Here is a 23,357-nt window from a genome sequence, read left to right on the forward strand (position 1 = left end):
AAGTCATTCAATCTTCATTTTTCTGTTGAAAAAACTTGGAGAGATCAAATCATTTAGCCAAGGACAGTTGGAAAGTAACAGAGCCAGGATTTGAACCCCCATTCTAAGCCATTCCCTTTATTGGTCCATCCTCTTTATAAATGCCCAAAATGAAATTTAATATATTAAACCCAGGTCCAATCATGCCTTTAAGCATACAAAACAAACTTCTAGCATTCAGAGACTTTCTTAAATTGATCCCAGGCTCCCTTTGGAGGCTTCTTATACATGTATTATGCATTATTCTCACCAGTATCTCTAAGAAGCCACAGCATGCAAGCCATCTTGGCAGACAGACCCAGCCAGATGGAGAGTAATCGGAGTGAATCCCTACCCCAAGGATGGGGGAGACTTCCCCCTCTCCCCTAGAATGGAAGATGAGAACAATGTCCCAATGGCCAGGAAAGCAGATAAAGCAGGTGCTACAGACTGCTTAGAGCTTGGTCAAATATCAAATATACCAAGGTCATCCACAGCATCCGGGGTCCTCATGCATCCTCCTAACTTGGGTCTTGCCTCTGGACCGTGGAGACTGGAAGAGTGAGTGATGACTTTGCTCCATTTTGCCTGGCTTAGATCCAATTCACCCATCAAGACGTCATCCCACGCTGTCACTGGGAAAAACAAAGGATAAACAATTTGAGAATCAAACTGTCTCCATGCACGGAATGCTCTCCTCCTTATCTCTGGGCCAGGTCCTACTCAAGCCTTCCCTAATGCCCTCGGCTACTTGTTCTATTTTTATTTTGCATCCACTTTGTGGATAGGTTGCTTCCCTTCTCTCTACAGGGAGCACTCCATGAGGGCAGACTGTTTCCTTGTCTTTGTATGTCCAACACTCGGCCCAGGACAGCGCCTGGCCATACTAGGTATATACTTGAACACATGTTCATCCATTCATTCATTCATTCATGGACGTGTCTCCTCCCAAAACAAGGAAAGCTTTGAGAGCTGGAGGGCTGCTTCAGTTTTGTTTTATATCAATATATACATGTGCCCAGATGCATATGTATATATACTACTTAATACATGTTCATTCATTCATATGAGTAGCCATGGTCTCTTCCAAGAGAATGCAAGCTCCCTGAGGGCAGGCTCCGGGACAGGAAGAGGTAAATAATGTAGGTTCATCCATTTATTCAAGGACATGGAAGCTTTGTGAGCTGGAGAACTGGAATATATGGATTCCAATCTATATATTTTTAAATATATATTTTTAAAATTTTTTTTTATTTTTAAATATATACATACATACATATATGAGTGTGAGTATGTGTGTGTGTGTGGGTGTGCCCGGATGTACATGTGTATCTATCTCCCACTTGCTGAGGTAGTAAGCTAGTTAAATAGTAGCTACTTAATACATGTTCATTCATTCGTGAGTATACATTGTGTCCTCCCAAAGTTCCTTTCCTAAGCTCCCTGAGGACAGGCTCTGGGACAGGAAGAGGTAAATAATGCATGTTCATCCATTTATTCAAGGACCTGGAAGCTTTGTGAGCTGGAGAACTGGAATATATGGATTCCAATCCATATATTTCTTAAATATATACATACACACATATATGAGTGTGTGTGTGTGTGTGTGTGTGTGTGTGCCCGGATGTACATGTGTATCTATCTCCCACTTGCTGAGGTAGTAAGCTAGTTAAATAGTAGCTACTTAATGCATGTTCATTCATTCGTGAGTATACATTGTGTCCTCCCAAATTTCCTTTCCTAAGCTCCTTGAGGGCAGGCTCCGGGACAGTAATAGGCGAATAATAAATACTCGTTCATTTATTTGTTCATTTTGGGCACGTTTGTCTCCTCCTACAGAATGTTAGATTCTTGAGGGCAGGGGGTTTCTTCCCAGCCTAGGTTCCAACTCAGTCTGTGGTATGCAGCAGGTGCTTAATGAATGCTGGGGCCTGCCCCACTCTCGGTCCTCGTGGGCCCGCCTGCCCTAGAAGGTCCCCGGCGGCGGCTTGTCTATATATAGCGCGCGCTGCCACTGGTTAGCCCCCGCGGCCCATTCCCCGGGGCGGGCCCGAAGGCCTCCGGAACTCACTGGACCTGCTCCGAGTTGCAGCCCGGAGCCCCTTTGCGTGCACCACCCCTCCTACCAGCCTCTCCTCGCCTCTTTGCTGGCCTTGTGATTGCCATGGCAACGGGGACCGCGCTACGGAAGCCGAGAAGGCGGGGGGCCGCAACCTCAGCCAGCCGGAGGATGCTGAGCCCCGATCGCTTAGCGCTGCCTGACTACGAGTATCTGGGTAGGAGCCGCGGCCATCGGCAGGGGCGGGGGCGAGGGCGGGGGCCTCCCCGGAACGGGCGCGGGGACCGATGGGGAAACTGAGGCCCCCCTGACGGGCTTCGAGTGTGGGCGGGGCCCGGGGGAACCACCCGGCTCGTCCCCGGCCTTTGACGGCGGAGGAAACTGAGGCCTAGAGCGGCGAAGGGGGTTGGGAGCCCCCCGGGCAGGAGAGGTGCTCGCGGGAGCGGGTTTGAATCTCGCCCCTCGACGTCCGCTCCCGCGTTCTTTAGGATTCCCCTCCCCCCGCACCCGGTTCCTGGCCCAGACCTCAAGGCCGTTAGAGGCCCCCGGCAGAGCCTAGGCTTGGAGTTGGGACCCTGGGATCTAATCCCAGCTCCCTAAGGCCCTAGCTGGCCGCGGGATCTGGAGCCGAGGGCCTTTCTCAGCGCCCCCCCCCCCCCCCCATATTTCTGTCCAAGCACATCCCCCGCTGCCTCAGTTTCCTCCTTTGTCACTCGAGAAAACTGGAGGCCTCGGAGCCCACACGGGGACCAGCCTCAGCCTTCCGTTTGTCTCTGCTTTTCAGCTTTTCCATCCCCTCAGGAAGTAGAGATCTCTCTCTAAACGGTTGTGAGCGGAAATACTGGACCCCGAGTTCAAATCCAACTTTGGGGACTCAGCAGCTGTCTTCCTCTGTAAATGAGGGATTTGCACCCCTTGTGGTCCCTTTTAACTCTAAATCTATGACCCGATGATCGTTTCCAGTTACTACTGGGCTCCCCTTTGTAGTCTAGAAACAAGGGAATAAACTGAATAAAGAGGGACAATTTGACAGAGAGGGATGTTTTAGGACCTCTGATAATAGGGAAAGACCTCTTCCCTTTATAAGAACGGGTATCTAAGGTTTGTTCTTATTCTTCCCTCATTTCAGTGGTATCCTACTCTTTGTGACCCTTTTGGGGTTTTCTTGGTAAAGACACTGGAGCTGTTGGCCATTTCCTTCTCCCACTCCTTTGACGGATGAGGAAACTGAGGCAGACAGAGGGCAGTGATTTGCCCAGGATCACCCAGCTACTAAGTGTCAGAGCCTGGATTTGGTGCCACTATGTAAATAACAGAATTTCCTTTAGGAAATTAGGAGCTTTTATTTAGTAGTTAGTCAAGTAACCATTTGCCTTCCCTACTCCCCCTTCAAATGTTTCTTATCAAGGGCTGGAAATGAATCTTTTCCCCATTGAAATAATGAGGATTTGGAACTTGGAGTTATGATCTGATCCTTAACAATGGAAAGATTCTCAAAGTCATTGGGTTTACCTGTACCTGCACAGGGATTTCTTGCAGCCATCCTTATGAGACTTCCCATGATGAGCAGCCACTCTCTCCTGAGGCAGCCCACTCAACTCTAATTATTAGGAAATTTTTCCTTCTATGGAGATGAAATCTTTCTTCAGCTTTCCCCAGTCACACTTAGTTCTGCCCTCTGGGGCCAAGTATCACAAACCTAATCCTTCTTCCATGTGACAACCCTTCAGATACTTGAAACCGGCTGTCATGTTCCCCCTTAATCTTCTCTTCATCAGGCTACACTTCCTCGTTCTTCCACCTGTTCCTCCTGCCACATGGTTTTGTGTCTTGCAGTCATACCCTTCTCTGGAGCGGGTCCTTCCTCAAATGTGCCCAGAGCTGAACAGAAAGGCGCTGATGTGTGTGGTCTAAGCTGGCTCAAGTAACTGATAGCTATCTTCCTCCTTCTGGATACGGTGCAGCCTACAAGAGGCAGGGGACTTTGCTTTTTAACTTGTAGCAATTTTTAGGAATCTCGTTGATGAAAGAATCAACTCATTGACATTCATGGTTCCATTGGGTCAGACTGGAGTGGTAGGAGTAGTTTGGCCTGAGAAGTGTAAATAAAAGGCAACTTCTGGGTCTTGGGGTAGAGGGTACTTCATTTTGGGGGCTATTTTTTCAAGCTTCAGCCTGGCAGAGTAGAAAGAGTCCTAGATCTGGTGAATATGGGTTCATGCCCTGGCCCTCTTTAGATGACTTTATGCAAGTCATCTTCTATATATGTGTCTATAAAGTGGAGGAGTTGGTTAGATGGCCTCTACAGTACCTTTAACTCTTCAATCCTATGATATCTTCTCTGCCCTAAATTGGTCCACTATGATTTTTCCTGGTTTTCAACATCTCTAGGTTGTCCCCCCCACCCCCTCCCAAAAAATTGGAATTTACCCACTAGGTGTGCTGGCCCACATTAGAACCTTGTTGCAAGGCTCATCAGGAAGCCTCCTGACCTCCTTATGCATTCCCTAAATCCATATTTCTGTCCAAGCACATGCTAATTTCACTTTTTCTTCAACCTTAGTTGGTTGTTGTCCTTCGAAGTCAAAGAGGACCAAAATGACATCACTATGTAAAAGTTGAATTACAGTGTGTCCGACTATGGCTGATCAGGCCAATACGAGCTCTGAATGCAGTACAGGTCCGACACAAAGAGTCCCTATGAAACTGGAGAACATAAAACAGGTATGTGTTCCCATTATCTCAAAATAAATCAAAACAGTTCAACCAAATGCATAGATTATCCCCAAAATTTACACACACACACACACGCACGCACACACACACACACACACAAACATATAAAAGACAGTTCTTTATGGTGTATATAGGGTAAACAGTTGAGAATATTCTCTGAGCTATTGCTTTCGCCATTGTATCACACGTGTCCAAAGGCTCAGCTTCCTTTATGACAGAACATTGAATCAGGACCTGGGAAATAAATAGATTTTCTTTGAATTTGTTATGTGGACATTTTAAAAATTGTGTTCTTATAGGAAAGGCAATTAGAAAAAAAAAAAAAACCCAAGAAAGAAAGACATCTTCCTATAAATGGTGAGTTATTCTCATTACCTGCAGCCTTTTATGAATAATTTGTGATTCACCCCCATAATGACACCATTTGGAAAAGTTTTGTCATGTCCCCATTTGTGATTTTTAGAAATTAATTGGTCTTTCCAGCTCACATTTACCCAACAAGGTGTATGAGAAGCAAGAAAGGCATCATTTCATAAAATTCTCATATCAGGGAAGCAGATTTTGGCTCTAGATAAGGAGAATTTCCAATAATTAGAGCTGGATGATAATGGACTGGCCTGCTGGTGAGTAATGAGTTCTTTGTTGGTGAAAATGTTCAAGTGGAGATCAGAGGAGCACTTGTTGGAAGAGCGGTTGTATGAGATGACCTCAACGGGCCCTTTCAGCTCTTGATCTGGATGAAATCTCAAAAGAGAAGAAAGACCCTATTAGGGAAAAGAACAACTTGAACCCTCGGTGTCAAGCGCAAAAAAAGATTGCCAGCCTTGTGAGCGTTCTTGTTGAAAGCCTTTGCCCAAGGCTGAGGTGTGTTTGTATGTGGCAGGGTGTGGATGGCTCCTCTGGAGCCCAAGGGTAGCTTGTTCTGTTCCCAGGTACACAAAACATGCGACTCATAGATGGGCCAACCTGAAGAGGAGCTAGTGTGAGACTGAGCTTCATTAATTTGGGGAGGGTACTCCCTTTTCCACTGTGTCTTCCAAATCGGTCCGATTTCACCAAGGCCTCTTTTTCCCATTGAAGAATTAGTTGAGAATAAGAAAAGAGGCTATCCTAAAGCTACTGATGATTTTTGTTAATATGGGTCTGAACTTAGAGAAGAAGGGATGATTTAACTGGAGTAAGTATCCAAGAGTGTTATTGGTTTTTTTTTTTTTGTTGTTGTTGTTGTTTTAAATAATGGATTATCCCACATGACTTAGTTGTTATATTAGGGGGCTCAGTTCTCTTCATTCTTAAAAAACCGTCCTCAGACTGGCCAAACCTCTTGATCCCTCTGGTTCATTGTTTTTTCACCTTTAAAATGAGGGTATTGACCTGGATGGGCTCCAGGGAGCTTCCCATTGCTGTCTCTCCTAAGATGCTGTAATCCCTGTTTATTTTCTGGAAGTGGAACTAGTGGGGATGGGGCAAGATATCTTTCTGTTGGGTGGGAGTGAACAGGCTTTCTCTACCTTAAATAGTTACAAGTTTAAACAACCATTAAGTTACTTCATATCTATTTGCCTCAGTTTCTTCAACTATAAAATGGAGATAATAATCACCCACCTCACAGAGTGGTGAGGACCTAATAAGGACCTAAGTGCTCGTTAATCACTTAGCACACAGCCCGGCATGGAGCAGGCTCTATATAAATGCAATTTATGATGGTGGTGATGTTGATGTTAGTGAATCTTTCACCCTTTAAGAGCTTCAGATGATTCTAAACTACAAGCACTCTGCTGCTTCCAGGCAATTTGTTAAGGGTGAGAATTATGGAGTTGAGGCAGTGCTCATCTCCTAGCACTCAGCTACCACCCATCCCCTGTGCCAGAAGCAGGCAGTTAGAAGTGTTTTTCTTAAAAATCATATGCTATTTGGCCTAATTTCTTCCTGACGGTTTATCTATTTTTATTAATTTTTGTTTAACTTTTATGAAACAAAACAGACAAATCACCACATGGATTTCTTGTTGGCCAACCTCTTTAAGGTTCCTCTAAGCAGAGATAATTTCATTTTAATAATTTAATAGCTTTTGTTTATGTAGCGTTTTAAAGCTTGTACAGTATTTTGTTATCTCATTTAATCTTTACAATCACCCTGTAAAGGAGAATGGTTATTATCCTGATTTTACAGCTGAGGAAACTGAGATTCATTGAGAGTGATTTACCTAGGGTCACAATTTTTTTCTAAGGATAGAATTGAACACAAGTCTCTGCAACTTCAAGGCCAAGATTGTCAACAGCTTCGTCAGCCTCCCACCGATGTCTCAGGACTGATCATTAAACTAGCGTGTTGGGTTGGGTGCTGTGACAGCTATTTATTTCCCAGAATTAGGCTATGCCATCCAGTCCAAAGGATGGAGATCTGAAATGAGGGCTGAATTTAAATCCTGGCCCTGCTACTTAACTCTCTTATCCTCTCTGGGCTTCAGTTTTCTCTTCCAAAAAGGAGGGATTGGCTCCGGTGATCCCCAGAGATTCTTCCAGCTCTAAAATTTTGATCCCAAGAACTAACATTTTTGTTTGGTTCTAAAATTTTTAGTGGTTCTTCTTCAGTCAACTTGTTGCTTTGGAAAGAGGACTGCTCACAGTAATTAGTTGCAGTGCTTTTTTTGGACTTAAAAATATTTGTGTTATTACAGAAAGGAAATGAAATCAGCTATTTTAGACTCATTCTTCCTGATGCTTTGAAAATGTGATTTACAGTGTCTGAAATTCTTCCCTTTAAAAGGTTGGACACGTGCAGGGATCTCCCTAAGCTTTTGCAAGTTCCGATTTCATTTCCCTACCTCTAGTTTCTTTTTCCTTCCATTCATCCTTCAACATTATTGCATAGACACGAATACTCTTAATTGCCTAGTTCTGACCATCTCAGTTACATGCCTAAAAAGTCAAGTGACTTCCCATCACTGTTGGATCCATTCCCAAATCCTTCACTTTTCTTTTGAGGCCCTTCCCAATATAGTCTTGGTTGGGTTCCACCCTTATTCTTAAATTGAACCTATATTCATTATGATCCACTCAAAAGGACTGAGATATGTCCTTTTTGTTCCTGCCTTTTTAATATATGAGTTTTGTGAATCTTTAAACCCTCTGTATATTATATTATATCATATATCACATTTTGTCATGTTATATTACAAATCCTACACTTTGAAAGGCTTCTCTCCCCTATCTCTCTGTTGAAAATCCTACCCTGACTCTCAGGCCCAGCTCAACATTGCTATTTTTGGCCAGTCTTTCCTCCTATAAGGAGCTGAGTTCTCCCACAGAATCTTCTGTTCTAGTGCCTCCTTCATTGGTCTGGAACATCTGACCATCCAAAGCCTTCACAACCTGGAACTTCCCTCCATAAAACCCTCCTCCCATTGCTAAGTTCCTCCTGGGGCCTCCATTTTGTGAAGGGACCCAAGCTGGCCTTCATTTCCTGCCCCTTCTTGGTTTTCATCTCCCTTTTGCGTGACCTTTGTGTGGCGCCCCTTCCTCTAAGCCCTTAGAACGGAAGCTCCCCAAAGATCAACCAGTCTTTTTGCTTGTAGATGAATCCTCATTGCTAGATCTTTGTGCGACTCATACTAAGTACCCAATTAATGCTCGTTTCCTTCCATTCTTTTTCCTTTTCCTAAAGAACTATCTACAACTTTGTATTAGAAATAAGTGTATATATCTTATTTACTCTATTAAATGATAAGTTCCTTGTGGGCAAGGATTACTTCTTATTCACTTTTTATCCCTTTCCCTTCTTTCCTCCCCAACACACTTCCCTGGCATACAGTCAGCATTTCATAAATGCTTGTTGATTAGTGGGGCAGCTTGGCGCTCCGGAAGGAGTTGTCGAAGGAACCGTAGCAGCTGTCATTTCTAGAATACGTGAAGGTTTACAAGGCCTTTCCTCCACAACAGTGCAAGGAACAGCCCTGTTTGACCTACAGGGAAACTGAAGTTTAGCTATGTTTAGTTCTTATTGGCCTCCCGAGCCTAACCGTGCTTAGTCTTTCTAAAATGACAGAACACTACGTCTGATGGTCTGGATGTAGCTAGGGTTTTTTGGTCCTTCTCCAAGGAAACAATTGAAGTTATCTGTTGTTTTAGGTGAAGAATAAATGTAACCATTTTCATTAAAAATGCTACCCCAAAGGTAGGAATCCCTTCTATTTGCAACAACACAGAATGTAGTTACTATGTTATTTATTCCCTGTGTTGGGAGTGGATACCTGAGGCTTTCAAGAGGGATACTGTTGTTTCTTAGGGGAAGTACTTCCTCCCTATTTCTCCTGAATGAAGATAAAATAGCCTGTTATGCTGCCCAGTCCAGTTGCTGCTTCTCAGAGACTGGCGCTTCCCAGAGACCATAGCTAGTTTTTGTCTTTCTTGCCACATCTCCTGCTCGTCCAGCACCTTGCATTTAAAAGGCTTGGAATATTTCAACATTTGTTGAACCGTGTGGAAATGAATAATTCCAGTACCGGCTTGCTGGGTCAGCTTAAGAACAAAATTCAGTGCTTATTTGTTGGCTGCTTAAAGGAAATGAGATGGAAACCAGTTGTGTGATGGTTGTTTAATTCCCTCCCGGGCCTACCTCCTCCAGCTTCGAGCTTTGATGGCACTTGATTCTCAAGTTTCCTGGGTAAATGGTAACGTTTCTATCTTTGCTCAGACAAGTACCAAACTTAACCAGTGTCGAAAAACCTGTATTTAAAGGAAGTAACCAGAAATTGTATTCAGTTTGGGGATTTTCCTTGAGCGCTCCCCCTTGGTCTCCCAGTAGCAGTGAAGAGTGATGTGTTTTGATCCAGAGGGGAATGGCCCCAGTAAACGGATCTTTCTGCTACAGACCAGGACGGGGACAGCCCCAACAGTGCATCCCCAGGGGCCTTGGGAGGCAGCTTATTCTCTGGGTGGAATGTCAAGTCAAAACACATTTATCTGAGCAGAATTTTAATGATTTATCCGAGAGAGTCGGGATTTCCCCAACACATCTGAACTTACCAAATTACTGATCCCATTAGCTATGTTTTCTCCTAAGCAACTTTCTTGGAACAAAGCAATTACTACTGCAATCATCGAATGTACTTTTCATAAAAGCTGTTGACCAAGTTTTGTATTAACAGGAATCCAGTAAGAGGAAATGTTGTTGGAGAAAGCACTTTCCGGGCCTTTTCTTTTTCTTCACTGAACTGGGCTTTTGAAAAGCTCTGTTCTTTACACAGAATAAGAGCCTCTTTCCAGCTGTCCTATTGTGCAGCTCGAGGTCTCGTTAATACTCTTCTCTGGCCCTGAGATTACAGGTAATTGTGATAAAACACAAGCTTGAGTTTCTGTAATCTCTGGCAGAAATCTGCTCGCAGCCCCAGGCCTTCATATCAGGTGTTCTCAGCGTTCAGAATTCTCTCACCTGGGACTGTGCACTCCCCTCCCTGGCCCCCAGTAAACAGAGGCATCTGGAGAGGCAAGCTAACAGCTGCACCGAGATCAGGGCCTGTTCTGGCCCTTCCGCGGTGGCCTTGCATCCAACGTGCACTAAATGGGAAAATTATAACTTACAAAATGAGCACGTTAAAGACAAAAGCAGTTCTGGAGGAGCCGGGGACCGATGGCCACATGTCTTTGGCTTTGCTCGGCACATGGGGAGGCTGCCAGAATAGCACAGCCTGGCTCCAAGGGTCTTACGCCCCACAGTCCTGCAAATCGACATGTACGCAGAGACAAAAAGACGTCCGGCCTGAGATGAGTTCTGGCTCCTGAGCGAGACTTTTTAGGGGAGAAATTTTGACTGGATTCACATCTTCTGCCCCATTCTAGTCTTCAAAAGGGGGCGATTAAGCCTATCTGGTAATTCAGAACATTAGGGCCCCGTCCACGGGAGGCTTCTCTCCGAGGCCACGAGGGGTTCAGCCCGTCATATGGAAGAAATTGGCTTTCAGGAGAGATTATAATTGTGCGTGAAGCCACACAAATGCACATTCTGCCTCGGGGAAAATGCACCGAAGACCAGGCCTCACGCTGCTTACCACCGGGGCTTAGTGAGTCATGCTTTTTGTGCAGGGCCTGCTTTCCGAAAGGCTCGGACTACCCAACGGTTGTGTCTGTTAGCTTTGTACATTCCTGATGACATCATTTACAATGCTAGGGCACAGACGGTAAACAAATAATAATTGAATGTTCGGGCACTTTGACAAAACTTAAATAGGCCAATTTAGAGAAATGATAACAGTCAGCTCTAATAAACACCAGGCCTGACCCCGGCCCTTTATGGAATGTGATGTGGTGGGAGAAGGTTGAATGCCGGGAGCCAGGAGCTCATGAATGGTTCGGCTCCATTCAAAATCCCATGATCCACTGGCTGGAGATTGGTCCTCAGAAAGGTAGTCTTTCTGGTTGGGGAATAGCCCCCTAGACCTCTACATCAGGTAAATATACACTTCTCTGGATGACAGCTATTCTTCATTCCATCTACAAAGTGGAAAAAAATAATATTTGCCACCTACCTCACAGGAATGTTATGAAGATTATTGAGATAACAAACACACTTGGAAGTTCTTTATAGAGAAGGTATTATGTAAACACAAAATGTTATTCCCCTTGCCTCAATTTCCCTATTGATAAAAACATCCTGGGGGAGGGAGGAGTAGTTGTGCAGTTGAATTCGTTAACATCTGAGAGCTATTTTTTTAAAATGCTTTATGAGAACCAAAACAATGTCAGTGAGCCTGCCTTGACAGTCTGTAAACTACCAACCCCCAGGGCTGTATTACATACTGTTTAATGGTACACCTACTCTTCGATCTTGCCTTCCAGGGCTGATGTGATTAGAGAAGGGTGAATGACCAGGCTGAATTGGGAAAGTTCAGTCCTTCTGGGAGCTTTGCATTTGAGGGATGACCATGACAGAGAACAGTGAGTGACCAGAATTGTGAGAGTTCATTCCCCTCAGGGACCTTAGCTCTGAAGGAAGACACGATAGAGAAGGGTGAATGACCAGACTGAATTGGGAAAATTCAGTCCCTCAGGGAGCTTTGCATTTGAGGGATGACCATAATACAATGAGTGACCAGAATTGTGGAAGTTCATTCCCCTCAGGAAGAGAGACCTTGGCTTTGAAGGATGACATGATAGAGAACAGTGAATGACCAGGCTGAATTGGGAAAGTTCAGTCCCTCAGGGAGCTTTCCATTTGAGGGATGACCATGATGCAGTGAGTGACCAGGATGGATTGTGGGAGCTCATTCCCCTCAGGGAGAGGGACCTTGGCTTAGAAGGATGATGGGATAGAGAAGGGTGAATGACCAGGCTGAATTAGAAAACTTCAGTCCCTCAGGTAGAGTGTGTCTGTCTTTGAGGGATGGCATAATGATCTGGTGACATGGTGGCAGGGATGTCTTGACTTGTTTGTGGACTGGTTTAGGTGAAGCAGAGTTGCCCAAAGATGTCAGCTTTTTCTTCCATTTATTAAATCTAGGGGAAAATGGCAAGACCAAAGTCAGTCTGCTGTTGTTAATGGGGACGCAGTGTAAGCCCTTGGTGTCTCTGCTAGCTGACTAAGCCCTAAATGTCCCTCAGAGCCTCGGTGGCATTGAAACAAATTGTTCTTGGCCTCCTCTTCCCCTGGGGGAAGCTTCACATGCTTAGGAGAGACATCCCCCTAACTCACTGATGGCTTTAAGGCCTGGGAGGCACCCTCTACCTGGTTTAGCCTGCTTGCCAAGATGATTTACTGGGATATGGCTACTGTGCATACTATAGTTAAAAGAGCTAAAAGTGAGAGTCGAGTGACAGGTGGACACCAGAAGTAGATGAGCAGCCCTGAAAAGGGCTCAGAAAGCCCTCACACCGGAAGTGCTAGTCCTCCCTAATCACTGCATAGACCCCTATATATGACATGATAGGAAAGAATGAATGACCAGGATGAATTCCAGAAGTTCACTTTTCCCAGCCTTCTCCAGACTACATTTGGGAGAAGCACTGTTAGTCTCCCTAATCTCTGTTACATGTACTGGTTTAGGAGCTATTTAGATCTTTGTTCAGTCAGTAAATCTTTAGTTTTCTTCTCATATTTCCAAGGGGAAAGCAAATAGATGTAGAGAGAGGAAAGTAGTTGGTCTGTCTATAGAATGTTCCTTATTTCTCTTTGTTGAATTCTATTTCAATTTTGTGAATTCTATTTTGTGATTTGGTGAATACAGGGATTCCCTCCACTGTAGATTACAACCCTTTAATAACTTAGGAGATGGTCTTCAGGAATCACTGTGGCCAAAAAAAACCAAAAAACCATCACTCTTTGGCCAACCTGGTGGTGATCACCTTCCATTTAGCTCTGCTGGTCCTTGGATGACAAGACATATAGTCCATCATCTACCCCAACTCGGTGGCCTTTCTAGTTGGGGAGGACTTGGCCAGAGCTTGTACTCCCCTGGCAGGCAAAACCTTCCAGAACATCCTGCGGAAGACTTCTGTGACTTTCCTAGTGCAGTATGATAATAGGAAATACTTATTAATAAAGGGAAGAGAAAGAATACAAGTATTGATTAAATGCCTTCTATGTGCCAGACACAGTGATTTATGAATATTATCTCGTTTGGTTCTTATAAGAACCCTGAATGGAGGTGCTGTTGAAGGAGCCCCATCTCATCTTAGCATCAGAACCACTTCATTTTCTTTTGAAAGTTGTCGGGGGAAACCTTCTTTCATAAGGAAACAGTTTAGATCATTGGTTGATGTCTTAGTCATGGTAACAGAATGTTTTAGAGATGAAGCATACTGTAGAGATCATATAGTTCAGGGGTTCTTAATCTAGGCAGGGGTCCTCAAACTACGGCCCACAGGCCAGATGCAGCAGCTGAGGACGTTTATCCCCCTCACCCAGGGCTATGAAGTTTCTTTATTTAAAGGCCCACAAAACAAAGTTTTTGTTTTTACTATAGTCCGGCCCTCCAACAGTCTGAGGGACAGTAAACTGGCCCCCTCTTTAAAAAGTTTGAGGATCCCTGACCTAGAGTCTGTGGAATTGGTTTTTTAAAATGTTTAGGTAATATTTCAATATAATTGGTTTCCTTTGTAATCCAATGTATTTTATTTCATGCATTTAATTCTGAGAAGCAGTCCAGATGCCAAAGGGGTCATGACAGAAAAGCCTTGAGATCTGTTGCAGGCCTTTACTGTATTTGCAAGTAAATTGCTGCCTAGAGAGTTCACTTACTCAGGATATCCAGTGGTCTCTCTGACTCCTCTTTGAAGGAGGTCTTATCTCTTATCTCTTATCTTCCCACTTGCTGTGACATCCTTATGTCCCCTGTTGTCAGTGGAATTCTCAAGTCCACAGTTATCTCTCTTCTTACCTAGAAATCAGATTGTTATGTAGAGTGTTACCTCTGATTTTACAGACTGGCCTTTTTCAGCCCATCATTTGCCCACCCTTTCCCACCCTCTTCAGAAATTTGTGGTTATTGTCACAAGTCATTCCGTTCTGGCATTTCTCAGCTCCCTAGTGATCTCATCCAAGGGGCCTCTCTTCCTTTGCCATATCTCAGTGGAACTTCTCCATCTGACACTCGACTATTGTTGGGCAACCCGAGGCTCATTTTTCCTTTTCTCCCCTACTCCATGATTCAGATGATGCTTAAAGAACCATATTTAAATTCCTGTTAACATGTGGGGGAAAGAGAGGATTCATCAGATAGGGTCTTTAGATGAGCATGAATGACTACTTTTGTCCTCAGAATTACTTGATTTATTGTTCATCGTTCATTTAACTTGGTGCATTCTGTATTTTCCCCAACACTAAAAAACAAAAACTCAACTTTCTGTGTTCGGATGGTCTCTAGCACCTCTTCATCAAGTATTATATTTAATACTGTACACAGCAGATCAGGCTTCAAAGACTTCAAGGAACTGTGATTTAATGGGTATGGGCCATCCTTCCACCAAGGCAGTTTACCCTGCAGGGCCTTACTAAGTGGTTTGGAAAAGATGTTGTTACTGAGGAAAAAACATCTCCTGTTTGTCAGCCTTGTAGTGATAGTCGTGACCTGTAATGGTTAAAGTATGTGTCTGTTGATACCAGACTTTCACAGAGTTTCTACATAGAAGCACAACACAAATGTAGCTTTCCCAGAATGACTCAGTCTGGATGACCAACATCTCCAGAGAGCTGAGTGTTCATTTTTTAGCAGTTGGAGCTTTCAAAATTGTTCTTACATGGAAATATTTCTAAAACTCACTCTGTATTTCCCTGGTTTTAACTAGAGTATATCACAGATAATTCACCTTTTTCTTGGTGACTTAAGAACATTTTTTTGACCATGTGAAGAGATTAGCATATAGATTGGTCTTAATGAATGAAGACTTAAAAAAAAAAAAGTGAACAGAAAAAGCCCCAGTTAAACATGACAAGTTGGGAACTTAATAATATGGTGATACTTAGGAGATTAAAAAAAATAAATATAATAGCCTTGGAAGCAAATACTTTCCTTAGGGGCAATTGAAGTAAAGAAAAGTTTCAAAGATAGTTCTGCTGGTTATAATTATAGGAATAGATAATGTTAAGAAAGCATTTTGATGATGAGCAGGATGTTCTCAGAAAAAAAAGTTCTCTGTGAACCCCAGCAAAATGAAATGAATTGTGTATAAAGTAATACAATGTTCTGGGACGGTCAGCTATGAATGACTTTGCTGTTCTCAGCAGTACAATGATCCACGACTACTCTGAAGGACTTGTGATGAAAAATCCTATCCATATCAGACATGGATTGTGTCTGAATACAGATTGAAGCATTCTCTCTCCCCCTCTCACCCTTTTTTCTTTTAAACTTTATTTTTTCTGGAGGGTTTTTTTAATTGGGGGGGGGGGAAAGAGAGAAGGTTTATGTTTTCTTTCACAACATGACTTTTATAGAAATGTTTTGAATAACTTCACATGTGGTTTCTTAATGGGGGCTGAGGGTATGGATAAGGGAGAGAATCTGGAAATATAAAATATAAAAAAATTGTTTTAAATTTAACTGGGAAAAGAAATAAATTTAAATCTTAAAAAAGGAAAGCATTTTGGCTGTCTCATGGACATTTAAAAATTGATTTGAACTCATTATTTGGAATGGTTTTTTTTCCCTAGTGACAGTCTTTATAAGTTGCCATTCGTGAAGAAGCCAAGCCGATAGGGAATTACGAATGTAACCTTTTGACCATTTGCACTGTTGAACTTCATAGTGATGGTGCTAGGATGTTCTGGCCTCTCCTGTTAGCATTGGGGCCCTTCTTAAGTTACCCTATATCAAATTTATTTGTGTTATACTTGTATATATTTCAATATAATTGGTCATATGTTGTGACCTCCATGCTCCAGTAGTGTGTAAGTTTCTTGAAGCTAGGGACCATTCCCTTTTCCCTTTTGCATCCTCTAATTCCTAGCATAGCACCTTGTACATAGTAGGCAGCTTAATGATTATTGATCGAATTGCACAAAAGATGAGTTATTGTGATGTGCTTTAGTTCCGGCTTTTGATGCAGCTGCAATGTATACAGGTGGTGGAGGGAACCCCAAGACCCCCGGCCTGTAATTCAAAGGTCTTCTTTGAGGACACCATGTTGAGACCTTCAAGAGCTCTAGGGCATGGCCCTTTGGGAAGGGTCTCTTACCTGCCTCCAGATGTCACAGAATTGAGGTGTGCAGCGGCTGTTTATCTCCCAGAGGGCACAGGCCCTGGCCCTTTTTTAGAGGCTGGCTCTGTCCTTTGCAGCAGGACCATCTGCTGGGCAGTGCCCCCACTGCCACTTCTAAGCGCTGCCCTCTCCACCCCAGCTGAGCTCTGCCATGCTATTTCCACCTCCCACTTTTCTTCCTTCTTGTGTCTCATCTTCCATCATCCCTTTACACTTCCCTGGCTGTGCTTCATGCCAGAATGCCCTTCTTCCTTAACTCCACAGTGCCCTGCATATAGTGGGTGCTTAATATTAATTGATTGGTGTGAGGAAATTGAGTTGTGGGTTAAATGACTTTTCTAATGTCATATTGGGTTGGCTGGGATTAGAACCAGACCTTTTGTGTCCAGAGCCTTTGGCTGAGGCTGCTGAAGGAAGTTGCCTTTCTGTAGGATTATTCCACAGTGTTCTAGTAAATCTTAATTTAGAGACGGGCTCCTCCTGGGGCAGCTGGAGAAAAGTGCCCAGGGACACCTGGCCCCCTCACGGAGCTACAGAGGGGTCATTAAACAATGTGTAAAGCTACTCATGAAGTGTGTATTTTCTGAGTAGAGTCTCTTTAGAGATTTCCAGGGGAACACAGGGCTCATACTCGGACTGTTGAAACCAGATCCCAGATTTTGAATTGGAAGGGACCTTAGAGGTCATCCAGTCTCCCCCTCTTGTTTTACAGAGGGGGGACAGAAACCCCTCTGAGTCACATGCTCAGGAGCTTGGCAGGCCTCCACACTGCACTCAGGCCTTCAGGGCTGGACTTGTCCAAGGAGACACAGGGAGTGAGGAGCCCAGTTAGAATCTGCACTCAGACCTCTGGGTGAAAGAAGTGGTACTTACTGTGTGAAGAACAGTGGTCTCTCCTTTCTCTCCTGTGGGGTTTTTTTTTGTTTTGTTTTGTTTTGTTTTCAGTAGTGAAATAAAGAAGTAAATCTAATATAGTTAGAAAAATAACTTTTTGCGTGTGAAACAATATTTTCTCCACTTAGCAACTACATAGAATTTTTCTTTAAAAATGTTAAATTCCAGCCCCTTCCCTGCCACGCTGGACCTTAGCTAAATCCCATGAGCCCACAGGGCTCCAGGGATTGCTCTAAGACTGCAGACTGTGAAAAGGAGCCAAGTTATCTTGACATAAGAAATCCCTAAATGAGAGCTCCCTCTGCCAGGCTCCCCCCAACCCAAATCCTTCTGTAAGACCCTGGAACCTGGGAGTAGTAGTTCATAATGAGTGTGCTTCCTGTTGGTTTGTGGTCACCTATAGAATCATTTCAAAATAGTCAGTGCCCAAATCCTTTGCAAGCTGTGATGAAGTCATTCACTTTGTAGTGGCCAAGACATTGGGGTTCCAGAGGATTCTCTCCAGTGCTACCTGATCACTATAGATCAAAGATCCTGTCTTTGAGCAAGGAACAAAAAGTGAAGTCCCCTCCATTCTCTCTGCTCCCTCCCCCAACCTCTAGTCCTCCCCCTTTAAGCCTTCAACCCTTTTCTCTTAGTCTATAGCAATAGTCTTCTCTTGGCCTCCTATCTCTCCCCCTCTCCCTAGTCCTGCCAAGACCATCTTGCTAAGGACAGATTTAATCCCTAGCATTCCCCTGGTGACTTCCTCTGACTCTTAGGTTAAGCTACAAACTCATTAGCTTGGCATTTAAGTGCTTCCAGCATTTGGCTTTGACCTCCTTTTCCTGGTTTATTTCCTATTATTCCCTTTCACTCTGTGTTCCACTTGGACCACTAGCTACTCCCCACACTTGCCATCTTGTCTCCTGCCTTTTTTGTATTCCTCCCCATTTATCTTTAAGAATCCTTTTCCTACCGAGTGGCTGCCCATCAGTTAGAGAATGGCTGAATAAGTTATGGTACATGAATGTTATAAAATAGTATTGTTCTATAAGAAACGATCAGCAGGATGCTTCCAGAGAGGCCCGGAGAGACTTAAGTGAAGTGAGCTGAACTAAGAACATTGTACACAGGAACAACAAAATTATAGCATGAGCCACAATGGACGTGGCTGTTTTCACTGATGATGCGATTCAGGCCAGTTCCAAAGGTCTTGTGATGAAGAGAGCCATCTGCACCCAGAGACAAGACTGTGGGGACTGAGTGTGAATCATAATAGTATTTTCAGTGTTTTGTTTTTGTTTGCTTCTATTTTATTTTCTCTCATTTTTTCCCTTTTTGATCTGATTCTTCTAGTACAGCATGATAATTGTGTGAATATTTATAGAAGAATTGTACATGTTCAGCATATATTGGATTAGGGAGGAGATGGACAAGAGGGAAAAAGAAAAAAATTGGAACACAACGTTTTGCAAGAGTGAATGGTGAAAATCATCTAGGCAAATATCTTGAAAATAAAAAACTTTAAAAAATATTTTTTAAAAAGAAAAAAATCCTTTTCCTGGGGCAGCTAGATTGCAGTGGCTAGAGCACCAGTCCTAGAGTCAGGAGGAACAGGGTTCAAATTCTGCATTAAGGCACTTAACATTTACTACCCGTGTGATGCTAGGCAAGTCACTTAACTCCAACTGCCTCCCCCCAAATAAATAAATAAACAAAAGATCCTTTTCCTTCAAAGGCTTAGTTCAGGTCCCAGTTTCTCATTTCGGGGGTAACTCTGTAATCTCCTTCCTGCCCTTGCCTCCCTTTCATCGGCAGAGCCTAGCATACTGTGGGTGCTTGATGAATGAGTATAAGGTGAATTTGTCTGCTTGAAGAATAAGACTTTAGTAGAGATTAGTTTCAGCCTTATTCTCTGGAAGAATTTGGACAGGTCCTACAGAAACAGATGGATGGTTATTTACCAAGTGCCACCTCCCCATCCTGTTTCCTGGAAGAATTGGCTTGCTTTGCAACTCTGTACCAGAGAAATTTTAACTGGACATCTGTGTGATTATTGATACCAGCTTTGGATAATTAAAGTTGAGATCACTGACTTTAATTTTTATTTAATATTTTCCCCCAGTTACTTTCAAAACAAATTTTTTTTTGCATTTGTTTTTAAAATGTTTGAGTTCTAGATTCTCTTCCTTATTCCCACCCACAATTAAGAAACCACATGAAGTTATGCAAAACATTTCCATAAAAGTCAAGTTGTGAAAGAAAACATAGATCGCTAACTAAAATAGAAAAGCTGTAGTTTCTTTTCATTCAAACAAGCGTGGATTTTATATGATGTGTGTAACATATACCAGCAACCCAAGGAAGCATCATAGCCTGTTTGAAAACTACACCAGACAGTCCGAACTCCTGATCTCCCAACCTGCATGGTCCAGTCCCTTCCCTTCCCTGCCTCTGTTTCCTCTATGAACTGGGGATGACACTCTGACTAGATCATATCAGGTCAAGTACTTAAGTGGCTCTACCAACTTTACAAGCCACTTAATGGAGTCTGGGCTAGGGATCCAGTCTGGGAGTCTTTCTAGGAAGCATATTCCCTTTCTCCCCTGCCTTTAAAGGCTGAATTCTTGATGAGGAATCTGGATCCCTGGGTATCCGCCTGTGCCTTCTAACTGGCTGCAGGGCATCTCCATTTAGACAGTCCATCATCACTTCCAACTCAGCATGCCCACAGTGAAGCAGCGGGGGAGGCAGCCTGGGCAAATGGAAGCAGCAGGGGGGGTGGGTGGAGACAGGACCAGGGGTTGACATCTCGCCTGCTGAAGCGAGGGCCTTTCTGGGCCTTTGTTCCCCATCTGGAAAGAAGATTGGACTAGGAGGCTCAGGTCCCTTCAGATCCCTTATGTAAGATTGTTCTCCTCCAAAACTAATTCCCCTCTTTCCCAGGCTCTTCCTCATTCCTGTAAATATCGAGATTATCGTAGGGGCCAACAAAGGAAATTTTGCCCAAATAGAAGGGGCAAAGGTTTTTCTTTTTAAGGCTGTTTGTATGTTTGAAGATGGATAGAAAAGAGCCCATGGAGAAAGATGGAAGCTGTTTGAGCAAGGGAGAGTTACGGGCATGAGACAGTACAAGTGGGTGCAGGGGCTGAGAAGATAAAAATTCACCATCTGTGTGGAAGAGAAGGTGAAAGTCTGGGAGGAGAATGCACATCTGGCTGCCTCCATTCCTAGCCCGGAGTTGGAAATGAGGACCCTGAAGTCACTGAAGTGTGAAGAACAGGACAGACAAAGCGTCCAAAGCCGAATTTGGATTGTGTGATTCTGTGCCAGTTGAAGTCTTGAGCTGCTTTTCAGAGTGCAGAGTGGCCAGGTAGGGAGGGAGAAAACAGCCCAAAGAGAATGACTTTCCTCTCAGAAGGGAACGAGGCTGTACCTTTAATCACTGCTACCAGGGCCCTGATCGGGACACCTTACGAGTGGGGGATGCCTTGGGGGTGGACAGAAACCAAGGTATAGACTGTTATCCTACATGCTAGTGTTTATAGGAAGATAGATCAAAGTAGAATTGAGCCAATTTTTAAATGGAGTTAATAGAACTTGGGGCCTATGGGAGTGTTCAGGGAGGACTAGCACCTCTGCTGTGGGAGCTCCATCTTAGATGGCCACCTATCACCCAGCTCTCACCTTTAGCCCCAAGAAGCCGTAACACGCATAGTGGCCATACCCCAGGAAACCATCCCAGGAGATGGGCTAAACCAGGTTGAGGATAAACAACAGGCCTCAGATCCATTGATGAGTTGGGGGCTGTCGACCCCAAGCACATGAAGGCTTCTCCTAGAGAACGGGCAGGTGAGAACAATTTGTTCCAAGGGCCAGGCCGGCGGTTGAAGTTGGCACTGTGAAATGATTAGAGCTTGGTCAGACCTCAAAGTCACCAAGGTCATCCAGTGCAGCCATCTGCAGTCATCCCGACTGGACTGTGATGACTCCGTTAGAGGGAGGCTGACGACTTTGCACTACTCTGCTCCACTTAAATTCAATTCAAGTCAGACACTTAACACTTCCTGGCTGTGTGGCCCTGGACAAGTCACTTAACCCCCATTACCTCAGCAAAAAACCCCCAAAAAACAAAAGCAAAAAATGAAGGATGGACAGATAGGATGTACTAGCTGTGAACATATTTCTTTACCTTTCAGACATCGGTTTCTTTATCTGTAACACAGGGTTAAAATTTGTACAATTTACTTCCTGGGTCATTATGAGGAAAGTTGCTTTATAGACTTTAAAAGTGTGTGCTATGTTATCTCCTCTAACTGCTGTCTACACATTTCTCCTGGCCTCTCTACTGCTCGAGCGGCTCAGCTGCCGGGCAAGCAGTCCCCAGTCCTGCCAAACCCCTGCCTGGGCTGGGGTTCATTATAAACCCCACATTGTCATTACCTCATTACTTACTAGGAGCTGTGAGGAGATCTCTTAAATTCTTTTGGTCTGATTTGTGTATCTTCAGAGCTTTGTCCCATCCTCCGGAATAACCTCCCCTTTCGGGATCTTCTGGAACAGCTCTCTCTTTTGCCTTATATACTGGAGGCATGTGATGGCATTTTGTTTGCCTCAGCTGTTTCTAATTAACCCACTCGGGCTGTCTCTGAGTGAATGATTCACCATGACTTAGAAACCTGATTTTTTTTTTTTAAGGAACCAGATTATTTTACAACACAACTAGTACGTGTTCAATAAAGTGAACCCACCATGTAGCATAAACACAAAGAAAACAGGTTTCTATTAGAGTGAAGAAGTGAGGAAATAAAAGGAAATAAAGGAAATATTTATATAATAAAGGAAAATTTGCCTATTTAAATAACAGTATTCATAGTTTGAGATGTCAGTATTTCAGGTAGAGAGTTGGACTTTACTAGCTAGGTCCATTATCAGCTTCCTATTGACTTTAAGGGATGTCTATTTTTTTTTTCCTTACTCAATTTCCAACTTTTGTTTTATTGGATTATTTAATCCATTCACATGTAAAGTTATAAGCGCTAGGTTTCTATCTTTATCCTTGTCTCTAATATGGCTTTCTTTTTTGAATTGGTTTTTTTTTTAAATCCCTTCTCCTTAAACATATTGTTTCTTAAGTTATTTTTGCCTAATCTGTTTTAAGGAAATCCTGTTTCCATAGGTTCTTTTCTCATTATCTTTAGAGTCTTCCCTCCATTCCCCAATTGAAAAATGGTTAAGGATATAAACAGGGAGTCCTCAGAAGAAATCAGGAGTCAGATGAAAAAATGCTGGGAATCACTAGGGATTAAAGAAATGCAAATTAAAACAATTCTGAGGTACCACCTCACCCCCATCAGATTGGCTCATGTGATAGAGGGGAAGATGACACATGCTGGAGGGGATGTGGCAATAGAGGGGCACCAGGCCCTGCTAGTGGAATCTGAACTGGTCTAGCCACTCTGGAGAACAGTCTAGACCAATGCCCAAAGGACATATTCTGGGTGCAAATTCTTTGACTGAGCAATAGCACCACCAGGTCTGCAGCTAAGAGCATCCATACCAAGGATTCCTTTTGATTTAGTTTAAGTCTAAAGAGTCTTTTATTATTATTTTTTAGTCCAAAGATTCCTTTTTTTTTTTTTTTTTTTTTTTTTTTTTTTTAATGTCCAAAGATTCTTAGCCAGGTGTTCATGAGCAGAGATTTCTGGGGTCTGTGACCTCTGAAGGGAAGAAAATGCAACCTCATTTTCATTAACCTTCCATATTTATTTCCTTCAATTATTCAAAACTGTTCTTTTGAGAAGGGCTCCATCAGCTTTCCCAGACCACAAGAAAGATTAAAAAGCACTCATCTAGCTCTGCCCTTCAGGAAATTGGAAATCCCCAACGGTGAAGGGGTATAAGCAAGTGGCAGCTCACAGGGAGCAAGGCCCAGAGTCACGACTCGAATCTGGGTCTCCTGACTCTGGATTTGA

The 23,357-nt window shown here is 43.5% G+C and overlaps 1 protein-coding gene and 1 long non-coding RNA gene across 5 annotated transcripts in view; one reads left to right on the top strand and one right to left on the bottom strand.

Annotated features, from left to right (window-relative positions):
* Window positions 1-2,040: 2,040 nt before the first annotated feature.
* Window positions 2,041-23,357, top strand: part of C6H11orf49 (chromosome 6 C11orf49 homolog) — a 145,612-nt gene continuing 124,295 nt past the window's right edge. Inside the window, exon 1 of one of the 2 annotated variants that reach the window (XM_031943073.1) lies at window positions 2,041-2,294. In XM_031943073.1, coding sequence (XP_031798933.1) covers window positions 2,183-2,294 — 112 coding nt within the window. In that variant the 5' untranslated portion in view covers window positions 2,041-2,182. The remainder of the gene's footprint in view (window positions 2,295-23,357) is intronic. The other variant, XM_031943072.1, reaches the window with a different exon arrangement.
* Window positions 11,242-22,441, bottom strand: LOC111721452. Of its 3 annotated transcripts, none has more exons than XR_004230331.1 (3): window positions 21,838-22,441; window positions 14,048-14,186; window positions 11,242-11,304 (listed from the first exon to the last, which is right to left on the bottom strand). It is a non-coding gene; the product is annotated as an uncharacterized LOC111721452 (long non-coding RNA). The 3 variants fall into 3 exon arrangements; XR_004230329.1 differs by lacking the exon at window positions 21,838-22,441 and adding an exon at window positions 21,070-21,151; XR_004230330.1 differs by lacking the exons at window positions 11,242-11,304; window positions 21,838-22,441 and adding exons at window positions 12,222-12,306; window positions 21,070-21,151.

The sequence above is a fragment of the Sarcophilus harrisii genome, chromosome 6 (genome assembly GCF_902635505.1).
Source record: "Sarcophilus harrisii chromosome 6, mSarHar1.11, whole genome shotgun sequence".
NCBI classification, from domain to species: Eukaryota; Metazoa; Chordata; class Mammalia; order Dasyuromorphia; family Dasyuridae; genus Sarcophilus; species Sarcophilus harrisii.